The following is a 15,840-nucleotide window of genomic DNA, read 5'->3' as shown; positions in this document are numbered from 1 at the left end:
AACTGAGATGCTAGTCCAAATTGTAGTAGTTAAGTTCAGATGTCCTGTATGTTTTTACACTAATATTTTTCAGTTGAAATGAGAACAAAACACTGAACTGATATTATACAATACTGATCTTAAAAATTTTTTTTTACAATTCAGGCACATGCACACACAATATTTGTATCTATATCTCAGTATGAGAATTCTACTTACTTGAATTCTTCTTGTTTCTGTTTTTTGTAGTCTTGCCTATATTTTGTGAAGGCATCAAATAAATGATATATAATTTCTGCACTAAAGATTCTAACCCCTAAACTATCAGCCATTTCCTGGGCTTCTCGTTCAATCCTCACATCAAAAGCCAAGATCACTGCGTACCTTGAAAATAATAATGATAATATTAGGGAGCTGCAAATGAAGCCTCTTTAGAAATGCTACAAATATTTTGAAGGAAATACTTACTGTGGGTCATGCTCCAGCATGACTGATGCCTTCATAACATCCTTTTTATGCACAGGCCCTATATTAATTCCAGCATACTGTCAGGAGACAAGGGGGAAAAACAGCTTGTCATTAATATAAATTCTGCATACCTAACAAAGTAATACCTAACAAAATAATGATTTAAGAAAATAGAATCTTGGGTACTTACTGGCACTTCTGAAGTTTTCAGAAATTCAAGTAATGCTTCTAAAGATCCCAGGGTAGATGCCTGGACATAAACCCCTTTTTCTTCTAATTTTATGGCATTCAGTGTCTGCTTCAATTCATGTATCAATTCATCCTTAAAATAAAACATGATGCATTTTACAAAACCTGCTTTGTTTCTCCAAAACACTGGAAGTGGCATTATATACCACAAGCTTATGAATAGCAATAGCAATAGCAGTTAAACTTATATACCGCTTCATAGGGCTTTCAGCCCTCTTTAAGCAGTTTACAGAGTCAGCATATTGCCCCCACAGTCTAGGTCCTCATTTCACCCACCTCGGAAGGATGGAAGGCTGAGTCAACCTTGAGCCGGTGAGATTTGAACCGCTGAACTGCAGATAGCAGTCAGCTGAAGTGGCCTGCAGTACTGCACTCTAACCACTGCGCCACCTCGGCTCATAAGCACATATCAGAGATAAAAGCTTCACATTTATGAACATGCCACTGGAAGCTTAAACTATGGTTTAGATTGACATAGAGAGCTCTATTACCCAAAAGAGCAAAAATTGTTTTTAGCCAACCAAGGTCCCATTTGTAGCCTGAGAGAGTGGAGCCCCAAATTATTCCATGATAGTGATGCATTTGTGGAAGGTTGGTGAATGTTAAAGAAAAAAATACAGTTTCCCCAAAAATAAGACCTCCCTGGATAATAAGCCCACCCCAAAAATATTGCAGTACAGCGGCAGCAATGAAGTGACCGCGCTCGCCACCTCCTGCACCTCAAAACTAATAAGACCTCCCTGAAAATAAGGCCAAGCACTTATTTCGGGGGGGGGGGGTCAAAAGAAAATAAGACCCTGTCTTATTTTTGGGGAAACATGGTAGTAACTGTTTTAAGTCTTTAAGGAGCTAATTTTACTGGTTAAAATTCCCAAACTCTCTTTTATTACAGCATAAGAATCAAATCCGCAGCTTTTAAAAATGAAGAATGTTACGTTTCAGTTTGGTTTATTTCTATCTTCTCAAAACACAAGTTTAATTCACAAATACTTAAAATTATTATTAGATTTTATCCCACCTTTAAAAAAAAATAAAAAGCTTAATTAAATCTCTTCTTTTTCCAGTGCACAATGAAAAGCTTAGTTCTCTAGTAATCAGTTTTTCCCCTTCTTTAATTCCCCATTAAATGTTACAGACTCTAAAACGCCAGCAATTATTTTAATTCAATCTTAATTTTATAGAATTGTCCAATTTTTTTTTAGCTAACATGTAACTTAAAACCTAGTAGTAGCTTGTCCAGATGGCACAGCTATATATTTATCAGGCCTTACTTCAATTTACTTCCCAATGATTTGATAACTATATAAAAACAATAATTTCTTCTAATTACATCTCATATTTAAAAATTTAAAAGTCAACAGTTAAGAACTGTTACTTTGCTTCAATTTCTTAAAAATCTGAAAAGTACCCCATCGTTGTAATTTCAAACAACTTATTCCTGATTGTTCTATTTTAGAACAGTTTATACTGGGATTTTCTGGCTGCTGAAACTCCATTGAGATTCTGATAGGGATCATCTGTGCCTTACTTTAAGAACTGGAACTTCATCATCTTTATAGGCTACAAGCAGGGGCAGCCCAGCCAATGTTTTCTCCAGGTCTTTGCCAAGAATCTTTACTCCTTGTGCAGCAATAACTTCCTTGTGTTTTTCATATTGATTCTATACAAATAGAAAGATGAATAGTTATTTTTCTAGTTCTCCAATTTATCATCTTTGTTTTAATTATATTAAGAACTGTCAAGGACTGTCAAGAACCATCAAGAACTCCAATCATTTACTCTATTTGCTCATTCGATGAAATGATAGATACACTACATTTATTTAATGTGTATCCTTCAATTAATGAAACTGGAAGGAATTAATATGACAGAGATGCTCAATGGCATTATCAGAAGTTAGAAGACACATCTTGAACAAAAATAACCGTTAAATGTTCCAGTTTTTAGACTGAATATTTTCACAAGAAGTACTCATATCCAAATTCTAAGATAATACAATATAAAGGCTCTTAGATTAGATTCTACTGCACACCAGCGGTATGATGTTCTTTCAATATATAATAGAAGCATTAGTTCACCTAAACAAAAAAGTTTCAAAATTGGTCAAATATTATGACAATAAATATTGTTCAATTAAACATTAATTTTAGAACATCCCTCAGGCAAATTTTTAAATTATAGCAAAACAGAATCAGGAAAAAAAATAGAAAAATGACATACGTTCAACATTTCATAATATCAGACAATATGACAAACACTATTTGGAATCTCTTTTTTTCAGACTTTATCCTTTAAAAATCCGAATTTATTTTTTGCTAATAGAAATTCAACAGCAAAGAGCACATGTAAAATTAAATACTTTCACTCAGTATAATAGGACACAAAAATATTTCCCTAGCACTGCTTTCACAAATAGCACATTTATTGCAAAGGGTTATTACTGCAAAAATTACATTAATTTATCTGGGGTAAAGGAAGGGTATATGACCTAGTATCATTGAGCAACTCAGACACCATAAATTAATTTCAAGAACATTTTTTCATGCACTGCTTCCTTACCTTCACTCGTAATTCTTTCATGGGAGGAGGGAGCAAAAGGCCTCTTATTTGTGTTACTATGGGACCTTCTACTCCAGGGACAATAATGGTATCACCTTCCTTCAGCCTTCCATTAATCAAAATGACATCTATTGTCGTACCCATTCCAGGAAGTGCTTTGACCTAAAAGACGTAGAATATGCCTTAAATGATCTGCCTCAATCCAGTTTGTTATCTAAACAGGCTATCAAAAGATTTTCTAGGTAAACATTACCTCCATAACCTGTGCTCTCAGCTCTTCACAGTGTGCCAGTCTCTTATTTAACATGGTTTGTGTCAATTCAACAAGAAGAGCAATTAAACTTCCCATACCATCTCCTGTATGAGCAGAGGTAGGAACCAGGGAAACAAATGTGCGGGGATCCTTATTTTCATAGTACAAGGCAGCATTCAAGCCCTAAAACAAGAAGCAGAGCATTACTAAAGCAAAAGAGTGGGGAGAGCAGGAGAAGGAGTGGCTTTATTCTACCTAGTCAAAACAGAAACTAAAGAAGATGGAAAAACAGAATGCATTATCAAATATTCATTGCTCTCCTATTCAAGTCATTCATCAGAATAACAGTCTTCTATTTCAGGGGTAACCATGTCTGATGATTCTGTGACTCAAAAATTTGCAAAAGTGGGGCAGACTATAGAGGATCAGATGATCTTACAGTTTATTTAAGCCTAAACCTTGTAAAAATTTTACAGCAAAAGTAGCACCTTGACTTTGGTTAAGACAATTACTGTTAATCAGTACAGATATTTCAATACAGAAATAATGTGACATCTTTAAGAAGTGTTACTTCTTAGGGTGATTCATACTGTCATATTATACTCCAGATCTGCTCTCATTTCTATATCATCTTCAAGGTTTGCCTTTTGAGTAGTTGTCCAAGTTACCAAGACATATGACATCAATATTAATAAGAGTACTGGAAAATTATAATCAGAGTACTGATTACTATAAGTATCAAATCTAGATAAGATTCTTCCCAACAGCTTGATATAATTACATAACAGACAAGATGGAACTTTAAATTTAAACCTGAAATACATGTAGACTTTATATAAACAATACTTTCCACAGTACAACAATATTTCCCTCTCTCGTTCTCCTCAAAAATACTATAGTCAATAGTACAAAAGTATTACTTCACCATGTCTCTTCCCAACAGAGATCATTCATTGGACAAATAAAGATGTCTCCCTATCAAATTCAGGTCTGAAAGTTGGAATGGAAAGGATCTTGATAATTGAGCCACAATGCCACTGCCTGCATCAAATTTGTTAAATCACTATAAGGTACCAATCTATAATTGTAAATTGTCCTGTGTAAGCCTGACTTCTTCGATTCAGCCAACCTTTCCTATGTATACATCATCTGTTCTCACTTTCCTTCTATCAACCATTTGATTGTAATTTTGTTTGATTATGGATGGTTAATGCGCTTGGGCTAGTTTTATCTACAGGAACTACAGGGTGCAAAGCATACTCAAGAAGATTAACCATTTTTTTAGCCAAATTGATACTCACCTGCTGAGCAAATTCTACTATGATGGCCTTAGCACGTTCCTCAAATTCATCCTTGGTGTTTTTTTTCTGTTTCTTCAAAGTGACAGCTACATCTGTATCTGGACTCTTTTTCCAGTCATACAATCTATCAATCTAAAGAAAAGAGAATTCACCACTATTTAATATTGCCATTATTCAGGCAGATCTATATAGTAAATCCTATTTGTATATATGGAAATAAGCAAGTAAATAAACTATACGGTAATAAACATTTTCATACTCTGGATCTTCATTTAAACATATTCTCTTATATCGCTAGTGCCCTATTCTTTCACTGAAATAAGTTGATTTTTCCAAATCAACTGAATGCTAATGTGGAACAACTGAATGCTAAAGTCCTTCTAGCACAGCGTTCTCAACCTGTGGGCCGTGACCCCTTTTGGGGTCAAATAACCTTTTCACAGGCGTCGCCGAGGAGCCTTCCGTGGAGAGGGTGGCGAGAAGCCGGCCTGAAGGGAAGGAGGGGCTCAGGTTCCCCACACTGCAGAAGGAGAGGTAGGTGTGTGTGTGTGTGTATGTGTGATGGGGGGGGGGAGAAGTAGGAGCCAGAATGGAGGCACGGAGGGGGGAAAAGAGAGACGTGCGCAGCACAGAGGACGCTGGGAAAGCAGCTCGCTCTGAGTGATGGAGGTTGATGGGCATAGCTACGGAAGCCAAGAGGTACCATTTCTGAGGCATAAAACAAGGTGGGGAAAATAAAATAAAAGAACGTGGGATGCGCGTACACTGAGATTCCCTATTAAGACTGTTACCCATGCTTAGCATGGGTAACAGTCTTAATAGGCTTTGGCCCCTCTCCTGCGACTCCCTGCTGACCCAATCGCGCAATCTGCTCTCCACCCCGAGAAGGCACGAGCCTGATTTTGCGATTCTGCGTCCTTCACAGGCAACTCAATGTCAGGAAGAGCTCCATCCCTTTTCTTGTGCTCATCTCTTGTGCATGCGCGCACAATCAAAATACCCTCCTGGGCCAGGATCAAGGCGGAGGGGACAACGACTCTCCTCATGCTGTCGCCACTGCACAATGAGGTGAGTAACTGGGTATGCAGCACAGGGGATCCAAGCTGCGCAGGAGACTCCTCAGCGCCAGACTCAGGTCAGCGTGAGCCGCGGTCTCCTTCAGGTTAGCTCAGGAAGGAGGTGAATGGGGAACAGCAGCAGCAGCTGGTTGGGTGCAGGGAGGGAAGAGCTCCAGTTCTCCTGCACTCCTGCACTTGCGCAGGGCTCTAGAACTCTTCCCTCTCTGCATCCAGAGACGGCTGCTCCAGCTCTTTCCTGAGTCAAAATGAAGGGGACCGACTTGAGTCTGGCACTGAGAAGTCTCCTGTGCAGCACAGCAAGCTACTCACTTCTCAGTGGCAGCAGCGGAAGGAGTCGCTGTCCCCGCCACCGTGATCCCAGCCCAGGAGGGTATTTTGCTTACACGCGCAAGAAAGAGATGAAAGAGAAAAGGGGACAAACAGAGGAGATAGAGAGAAAAATGAAAGAGAGCTGGAAGGAAAGAATGGGAGAGAGGGAAAATAGAGGGAAACAAATTAGAGGGAGAAGGGGGAGAGGGAGAAAGAAATGAAAGCGAGCTGAAGAAGAATGAGAGAGAGGGAAAAGAGAAGGAAACAAATCAGGGGGAAAGAAAGGAAGAGAAAAGAAAGAAAGAAAGAAAGAAAGAGAGAGAAAGAGAAAGAAAGAAAGAAAGAAAGGAAGAAAGAAAGAAAGAAAGAAAGAAACTTTCTCAGACCTATGACAAAAGCAATGGCAAGCTAGATCTCTTGCCAACAAAACTACAGTTTGCCAGAAGGCACAAATTGGAAGCAAGTCTGATTTTTTAAAAAGAAAATAACAGAGATGGCAAAAAAAATGCATCTGAAAATCAGATTATTTATAATTTTGGATAACGTATTATATTGTCAAATTCAAAAGAAATTAAAATATATATCCTATTGCTGTTAGTACAAACTTGCCAGCTTCTATCAGCTTAGAGTTCACTATGAAAAGATTACAGAGAAGCAATTTCCTATAATTAATAACTTTATTTTGGATTTGCTATCATATTCAATGAGAAAGAAAGAAAAAGAAAGAGGGAAAGGGAAGGAAGGAAAGAAAGGAAGAAGAGAAAGGGAGAGGAAAAATAGAGAAAAACAGAAATGAGAGGGAGAGGAGAGAGAGACACCCTATTCTCACTGAGCCATGAAACCTTGGTAGGCATGTCTGGGAGGGGATGTCATGTGACTGGGTGGGAGTGGTTGAGTTGGCCACACCCACCCAGGTTTTGTGGCTCCTGGTGTTACATAGTAGCAACGAAAATAATTTTATGGTTGGGGGTCACCACAACATGAGGAACTGTATTAAAGGGTCGCGGCATTAGGAAGGTTGAGAACCACTGTCCTAGCAGGAGAAGTATGAAGACTGTTTCTATTTCTTAAGAACTTCAAATACAGTTATTGGCCTTTGTGCAAATGTCCTTAAGAACCAATCATTTAAAGATTTAATTCCACTGAATTAAATCCACTTACATAGACATTTGCCATTCTTCTCATTCTCAAACACACAAAGGTATTCCGGACACAGAGGTCCGATTGTCCAACCCCCTGCCTAAGCTATACCATTTCAGACAAAGGGAGAGCACCATTCCTTTGCAAAAAGCATTCTTTAGCTGATACTCATTTTAGTACAATCCAGTATCTTTCATATGCAGAAGGCTACAGTATGAATTCAGTTCCATCCACTCTTCCAAAAGGGACAAAATATTTATAGCTATGTTCACCTAATTTATTAAATGCTAATAAATTATTTTATTTTCAGATAAATGTAATTACAGTAAACCCTTGCTTTAAACTTCTATGCATGAGGAAAGAGTACAGCCTAAATTGTCCCACCTCCTAATCTAATACTTCAACCACTGCAGCTATTTTGATATGTAAAGCATTGATTATGGATGTATGAGGCACAACAAAGGAGATAATTGCTACCATATTCTGCTTACAGACTTCTCAAGAAAATCCAGCTGTGCTGGCATAGGAAAAAGGCATTAAGCTACATAGGCATTTCAATACAAAAGAGCTTTTCTTGAGAAAAAAATCCATAAGAAAACAGCTGGTTTCTTTTTTAATTTTTTTATTTTAATTGAACAAAAACACACAAAAAAGGAATCATCCTTCATTACATCTTGTAGAAAGCATGTCGATTGGTTACAGATAGCCTTCGTGCATTTCTTCCACAGTCATTACTTATAGTTCATATTAGATTATACACTTTAAGTCAAAAATCTTTGTATATCTTACTATCAATGTACCACAATTCTCATTTGACTACAATTATTTGAACATGCTTTTACCTCAAATCATTCATACTTAAAGACACAATCACATAATGGCATTCATTAGCTATTTCAAAAAATCATCCAATAACATTACACCTTTTAGCATCTTTTAAGTAAAAGTCAATAAAGTTTCTAAGCCTCCCCCCCCTTTTTTTTCCCAACTCACTGACTAAAATTTATATCTAAGTTACTTTAGCCAATACCATAGCATGTATATAGTGTTAAACAATGACCATTAACATTTCCTTGTGGTTATTATAATTGGCTAAAAATCATTTACTATTATGCCCCATCTCCTCTCATCAGCCCCCCCCCCAAAAAAACCTTACACCTTTATAACAAGATCTAAATGAAAATTTGTTAATAAAATTTATAGGTCTTTTTCCCAAGTCACAATTTACAATTTATACCAAACTTTCTTTTACTAAATTGTCAATACATGTACATATCATTTTGCTCTATCCATTATCATTTCATTATTATTTGTGGTTAATTAATTGTTAGTGAGTAAACATTTAATAACAATCTAAAACAATCTAGGAGTTACAAAGTTCCTACTTATTAATCACCAATAATAAAAAACCTAATTTTTTATTACCAACTTTCATTGTCAACCTGTATCTTTCCAGTAACAAAACAGTCTTATCTCTCTTGCCAATTGTGGAGTCAGTCTTCTTTTTAGAAGGGTCTCTCAAATAATCTCCTTGCCCACCAGTTGCTACTAAAGTTAACTTGTCTTTGTTTGTCAATCTTGCTTTTGAAAACATTTCTGTCTATCATCATTAGTATTTTTTTCTCTTCTGTGTCCTGGAATCTGGGGTAGAGCTCCAATTTGTTGAATTCCCTTTTCCACATTCCCTTTCCATTTTCACCCACATTTGCTCCATTAATAAGTTCATCTATTGTCTTATCTTTATCTTCTATATCTTCATTCTCCCCTTTAATTTTGGGGGCTCCAACCCCATCATCTTTTGCTGTGAGGAAGATTAGTGTTTCCAGCTTCTTCTCAATTCTCCCATAACCTTCCAATAGATTTTGAATTCCAGCCAAGATATTTTGAATTTTAAGGTTTCCTCATATAAGTATTGACCCATGTTCCCAAAACAGAAGAGAGAAAGAAAAAGGGGGAAAAAAACTAATAATGATACCAATCTAGTCTTCCAGGCCTCTCTTAGCTTTTATTTTAAGTTGACTTAAACACAGTTCTTTTATGCTCTTCAAAGGAGAAGGGTTCTGTTCCCTCTTTCTTTCTTTCTTTCTCTTTCTTTCTTTTCTTTCTTTCTTTCTCTGCCAAAATAATTCTCACAGGCACCTGTGAAAACAGTACGTGCCCTTGGTTTTTTATCAATTTCTGTAAACAAGTTGCAAACCCTTCAGCTGCAAAGTTAGTGAAGTCAAATAAAGAAAGAGATACGTTGTTTAAAAAAACTCTGACTGGCAGTTAATTTTCACCTTCTGTAGGAAACAAAGTTCTTTAGATTGCTTTTAGTGTGATTTAATAACAAGTATTAGGAAGAATTGTTAAAATAAAAGGGAAGGTTTTAATCCAGAAGTCAAAAAATAAAGTAACAAGAAGCAGAAGAAAAAAATCTGTTCACTTTAATGGAGAACGTGACGAGCATTTCAATCCACAAAAAATAGTTACAATGACAAAGGAAAAAAAAACTTTCCACAGCGATTCCATTGGGATTATTTTTGCCACTCAGTTCTTTTGTTTAAGGATCAATTTGGCTTTAAAGAAACATTTCTTTGGACAGTCTTTAGCAAAATAGAAAAAATACCTCACCAGATGGACTCACTTTCTTTTTTCACTTCCTTCCTTCCGGAGCGTCCTGACTTCATCAGCCTAGGGGCTGCCTATTCACCGCAGGCTTGAAGCACTTCCCTTGGGTGTATCAGGGATTTTGCTATATCCCTGAGACCAGCAAGGCTTTGTCTTCCTGATCACCGTCTCTACGGGACGGTTTAGGTCTCAATGGATCCCCAGTGGCAAAAGTGTCAACGGCGGTCTCAGAGTATCGAGACCGCACGTTGTAACATTGCGACGTGGCTCCTCCTTCCAAAACAGCTGGTTTCTTATACTGTGCTAAATTATGCTTTAACAAAGATTAAAAGTCACAATAAATGAGTTCACACATCCATAATCAATGCTTTAGAGACCAAATCATGCAACACACAAAGTCAAAATAGAATATATCACAGAATACAAACCCATTCAATGAAAAGGGACCTTACCTTGTTAAGTGCAACTATAAAGGGACATTTTTTGGTTTTCAGCAGGTTTATAGATTCAATAGTCTGAGGTTCCAAACCATGCATGATATCTACTACAAGAATTGCAATATCACATAGTGAGCTTCCACGATTTCTAAGATTGCTGAAATTAAAATGATATTGTCAACATTAATAGCAGAAAATGAAGAAAAAAGCATGACCTGTAGTTTACCAATGAATAAATAATGCTTATTCTTAACACAAGTTCTATTAAGTAGAAAGATCACAATATTGATTAGTCTACACGTAATAGGTACAAGACTATACACCACTTAAAATACATAATTAATTTCTACTTCTGCAACTGTTTTTAACATTATATATTACAAAATGTAACCCCAAAATGATATAAATAATTAGCTGTTACCTAAAAGACTCGTGTCCTGGAGTATCAATGATAAGCATTCCTGGAATCTTGACTGTCTCTCTGTCAAACTATCATTGCAAAATATTAATTAACTCGATATTTAGGCAAACCAAATTTTTATAACAGTTTCATGCTTGATGACATTTATTGCAAATGTCCAATCCCAATCCCTTTTGAAGGTACATTAATATTTTAACTATTAATATACAAGTTAACAATCAATTGAGTAACTTTCAATTATTAGATACAAGTCTTTTTAAGATCTTAGGTTAAGGTGCTTGTATTGCTAAGTGAAGCAACACTTAGTGAGCTCCATCTTTGTTGACATTTGCAAAATTACAAATGAATAACACAATAAGCATAAAAACCTCCATAAGGTAAGTGCCATATTTTTTAAAAACAAGAAAAAAAGTTTTTGGCCTCCATGCGTCACGTTTTTGCCCCTCCCTGGCAGTTTTTGGCCTGCTGAGTGCTTCTGGGTGCGAGGGAGGATGAAAACCTGACAAATAGAGGGCTTGGGAGCTCCCGTTTTTTGGTGAAAACAGCACTGCAGAGTGCTTCTGGGGGCCAGGGAGAGCGAAAATGTGATGCATGGAGGGTTCAGGAGACCAAAAACACCCTTATTCGGTCTGTAAGATGCACCTAAATTTTCACCCACTTTTAGCAAGGGGGGGAGGTGCATTTTATACTCTGAAAAATACGGTAATTCAATTCTATGTAAGTATCAGGAAGGCCAATACGGAAGCTATATTTTATTGTATTCATGCAAATGTGGAATATTTCCGTCAACTGAAATAGTCCTCTGAACATGGAACAAGTAAACAGAAACCTAAAAGTATTCACTGTCAACAATCATAATGATCACAGGACAAGTTAATACTATTACGTGAAATGCACATAAAGGGCTAAAAAGCTCCCACTCACAGTTTTCACCATCTTTGCTTGTTCATTAATGGCTTCAAGAGGAACATTAGTTGCCCCAATCTGCTGAGTGATGCCACCTGCCTCACTGTCTTGCACATGAGTATGACGAAGCTATATGAAATATACCAGAATTATTATTATATAGCGTGAAACAGTTCCCAACTACTACAAATATTCAATCTAAGAAAAGTCAACAATTTGTTTGCTAGCTAGTGCTATACCTGTGCTTACCTTATCAAGGATTTTTGTTTTTCCTGTGTCTACATGCCCCAGCACACAGATAACAGGTGCTCGTAATTTTTCAGTGTTTGCATTTTTATTATTTTCAATTCGACGTTTCTAAAATTAAAAACTGAGAATAAGTTTTACTCACCCATTAAGAATAAAGAACAAAGTGAAATGCAAATAAATCAGATTTGAGAATTCAAATATTTTCAAGACCAATGCAATATCCCCAATGTTTATTAGCTTTCTTTTTAAAATGAATCTCCAGAGTTATAGATATTTAGTTACATCCTATAATTCTGTATGAAAAGGGAATAATTCTGGCTGAAATTCGGAGCTCTCTCCAGTCCCTGGGGAAAAGCCAAAAAATGCTGTTTGTGAAAATGTTTAACTAAATACCTCAATTCGATGTTTAGCTTTGTCATATGAACGTTCTTCTTTAGTGCGATCATCATCCGACTCAGACTCTGAATCTGAACTTATTTCTTTGTTTAGTTTTTTTTCTACAGATTGTTTTGCAGCAGCTCGTGAGTCTGATTCCTTTTCATCTAAAGTTTTCTCTTCTTCGCTTCCTTCACTTTCTCCTTCTTCATATTCGTCACTCTCTTCCATTTCCTCATCTTCATCTTCATCCTCATCCTCATCATCTTCATTTTGTTCTTTGACTTCAATATGGACAGTTTTTCTCTCTGATGACAAAATACTAAAGTTACTTAATATAATTCTAATTTGGCTCACTTAACTCTGCCCTGCTCAAGTATTATAGGTAATGTTGCATATCACTGAGAATTCTTTTGACGTTTGCAACATATAAAATATGTAAGAAATAGATACACTTCAGATTCATTTCACCTGACCTGCCATATATGCAAAGGGGCAACAATGCATCAAAAAGTCAAGAGACAGCTTATTCTCTTCTGAGTTATATTCCTACTACAAAAGAACTTGTTGAGAACAGAAATATGGCCCTTCTGTCAATGTTATCACTAGCCCTTCTCATTCAGTTGAACAACTAGATAATTTTTACAAATTATTAAACAGCTAAATATTAACAGAAAAACAAGCAATACATTAATGAAGTGCATTGCAGTTTAAAATATATATTCCGTTTGAAATACCCTTTAAATCTTTTTTACACTGCTTGCTTTACTTTTTCTTATTAGAAAAAAACCAGAGGCTTTAGTGAAACAAATGAAAGTCTCATTCCTTGTAATATTCTGTTCCTTTTTCAAAAAGAAATTACCTTTTTCTCTTTCTTCATCACTGGCCATAGCTTCCCAGTCATCTAATCCTCCTCCTTCAGGTTCTTCCTCCTTTTCTTCTGAAACTAAGCAATAATAGATTTTCTATGCAACAAAGTTTACTTCATAGTTTACTAGGCATTAAACTAATTTCATACTGGCTGAATGTCACATTTGAACATTTTTCACAAAGACCTTAGAGTAGCCTCACACACAGATTAATTTAAGGAAATTAAATTAAGGTTCCTCAAAGAGCTGATTATGATATAGATAATGAAAGACTAAATGTCCAATTTAGAACTGACCTGGTTCAGCTTGAAGATTAATCTCCTCTTTTTCAGATACAATTGTTTCTGCAGCTTCTTCCACTGGTGATGCCAATTCAGTAATTTCTAAAAAATGCCATTTAAAATTATTAGTTATGACTATTTTAAATCATGTCATAGTTCAAGGAAAAAGCTCCTACAGCTATACATACTTACATTACTTCTTCAATGCTTATATTTATACTTCTAGTAGACCCAATAACCACAGTCTCTAACAAAAATCCATTTGACAGATGAGGTACTTTTTACTACCGATTTCCCTACACTATAAGCACAGTAAATTATAATTCCTATGGTCTCTGCAGTAATGATAGTGGGGCAAAAAAGTATTTAGTCAGCCACCAATTCTACAAGTTCTTCCACTTAAAAAGATGAGAGAGGCCTGTAATTGACATCATAGGTAGACCTCAACTATGAGAGACAAAATGAGAAAACAAATCCAGACAATCACATTGTCTGATTTGGAAAGAATTTTTTTGCAAATTATGGTGGAAAATAAGTATTAGGTCACCTACAAACAAGCAAGATTCCGGGCTCTCACAGACCTGTAACTACTTCTTTAAGAGGCTCCTCTGTCCTCCACTCATTACCTGTATTAATGGCACCTGTTTGAACTTGTTAGCAGTATAAAAGACATCTGTCCACAACCTCAAACAGCCACACTTCAAACTCCACTATGGTGAAGACCAAAGAGCTGTCGAAGTACACCAGAAACAAAATTGTAGATATGCACCAGGCTGGGAAGACTGAATCTGCAATAGGCAAGCAGCTTGGTGTGAAGAAATCAACTGTGGGAGCAATAATTAGAAAATGGAAGACATAAAAGACCACTGACAATCTCCCTCAATCTGGGTCTCCATGCAAGATCTCGCCCCGTGAGGTCAAAATGATCACAAGAATGGTGAGCAAAAATCGTAGAACCACACGGGGGGACCTAGTGAATGACCTGCAGAGAGCTGGGACCAACATAAAAAAAGGCTACCATCAGTAACACACTACGCCGCCGGGACTCAGATCCTGCAGTGCCAGACGTGTCCCCCTGCTTAAGCCAGTACATGTCCGGGCCCATCTGAAGTTTGCTAGAGAGCATTTGGATGATCCAGAAGAGGATTGGAAGAATGTCATATGGTCAGATGAAATCAAAATAGAACTGTTTGATAGAAACACAACTTGTTGTGTTTGGAGGAGAGAGAATGCTGAATTGCATCCAAAGAACACCATACCTACAGTGAAGCACGGGGGTGGCAACATCATGCTTTGGGGCTGTTTCTCGGCAAAGGGACCAGGACGACTGATCCATGTACAGGAAAGAATGAATGGGGCCATGTATCGTGAGATTTTTAGTGCCGACCTCCTTCCATCAGCAAGGGCATTGAAGATGAAACATGGCTGGGTCTTTCAGCAGGACAATGATCCCAAACACACCGCCCGGGCAACAAAGGAGTGGCTTCGTAAGAAGCATTTCAAGGTCCTGGAGTGGCCTAGCCAGTCTTCAAATCTCAACTCCATAGAAAACCTTTGGCGGGAATTGAAAGTCCGTGTTGCCCAGCGACAGCCTCAAAACATCACTGCTCTAGAGGAGATCTGCATGGAGGAATGGGCCAACATACCAGCAAGTGTGTGCCAACCTTGTGAAGACTTACAGATAACGTTTGACCTCTGTCATTGCCAACAAAGGATATATAACAAAGTATTGAGATTAACTTTTGATAATGACCAAATACTTATTTTCCACCATAATTTGCAAAAAAATTCTTTCCAAATCAGACAATGTGATTGTCTGGATTTGTTTTCTCATTTTGTCTCTCATAGTTGAGGTCTACCTATGATGTCAATTACAGGCTTCTCTCATCTTTTTAAGTGGGAGAACTTGCACAATTGGTGGCTGACTAAATACTTTTTTGCCCCACTGTATATCTATTTGATCAACTACTTTATGAATTCATGGCTGGTGCAGGATGCAACAATGAAAATAAATACCTGTAGATTTATAAAAGTTTTAATAACCCAAATAACACAGAAATAGCATCCCAATTATTAAGACTGTAAATAGTTGTGTCAATTCAAGCTATAAATCAAAAACATTATTCTACACAAAATTGATCAAACTTTTTTAAAAGGCATATAACTCTTCCATGCTTTTGCTGCATGGCTAAATTACATTCATTATCCTGTGAAATTCCAATTTATTCTGATACAAGCACATAGCAAACAAAGAACTAACTCTTGCTGAACATGACATATCTTTTTCTTTTCAATTTATCTAATATGAAAGTAGAGAAGGAATGAATCATCACTTTGTACAAACCTATTTGAAAC

The 15,840-nt window shown here is 36.8% G+C and overlaps 1 protein-coding gene across 1 annotated transcript in view; it reads right to left on the bottom strand.

The window, feature by feature from the left end:
* EIF5B (eukaryotic translation initiation factor 5B) overlaps positions 1 to 15,840 on the bottom strand; it is a 33,720-nt gene that overhangs the window by 4,176 nt on the left and 13,704 nt on the right. The window contains exons 8-21 of the mRNA XM_032226677.1: positions 13,501 to 13,587; positions 13,198 to 13,281; positions 12,354 to 12,643; positions 11,961 to 12,068; positions 11,730 to 11,840; positions 10,806 to 10,873; positions 10,400 to 10,541; positions 4,810 to 4,941; positions 3,509 to 3,691; positions 3,256 to 3,417; positions 2,225 to 2,356; positions 638 to 769; positions 448 to 524; positions 199 to 363 (exon numbers count right to left, since the gene is read on the bottom strand). Of these exons, the coding sequence (XP_032082568.1) occupies positions 199 to 363; positions 448 to 524; positions 638 to 769; positions 2,225 to 2,356; positions 3,256 to 3,417; positions 3,509 to 3,691; positions 4,810 to 4,941; positions 10,400 to 10,541; positions 10,806 to 10,873; positions 11,730 to 11,840; positions 11,961 to 12,068; positions 12,354 to 12,643; positions 13,198 to 13,281; positions 13,501 to 13,587 (1,873 nt within the window). The remainder of the gene's footprint in view (positions 1 to 198; positions 364 to 447; positions 525 to 637; positions 770 to 2,224; positions 2,357 to 3,255; positions 3,418 to 3,508; positions 3,692 to 4,809; positions 4,942 to 10,399; positions 10,542 to 10,805; positions 10,874 to 11,729; positions 11,841 to 11,960; positions 12,069 to 12,353; positions 12,644 to 13,197; positions 13,282 to 13,500; positions 13,588 to 15,840) is intronic.

The sequence above is a fragment of the Thamnophis elegans genome, chromosome 11 (genome assembly GCF_009769535.1).
Source record: "Thamnophis elegans isolate rThaEle1 chromosome 11, rThaEle1.pri, whole genome shotgun sequence".
Taxonomy (NCBI): Eukaryota; Metazoa; Chordata; class Lepidosauria; order Squamata; family Colubridae; genus Thamnophis; species Thamnophis elegans.
Note: the sequence above shows the minus strand (reverse complement) of the source record. Positions and strands in the feature narration are given on the sequence as shown.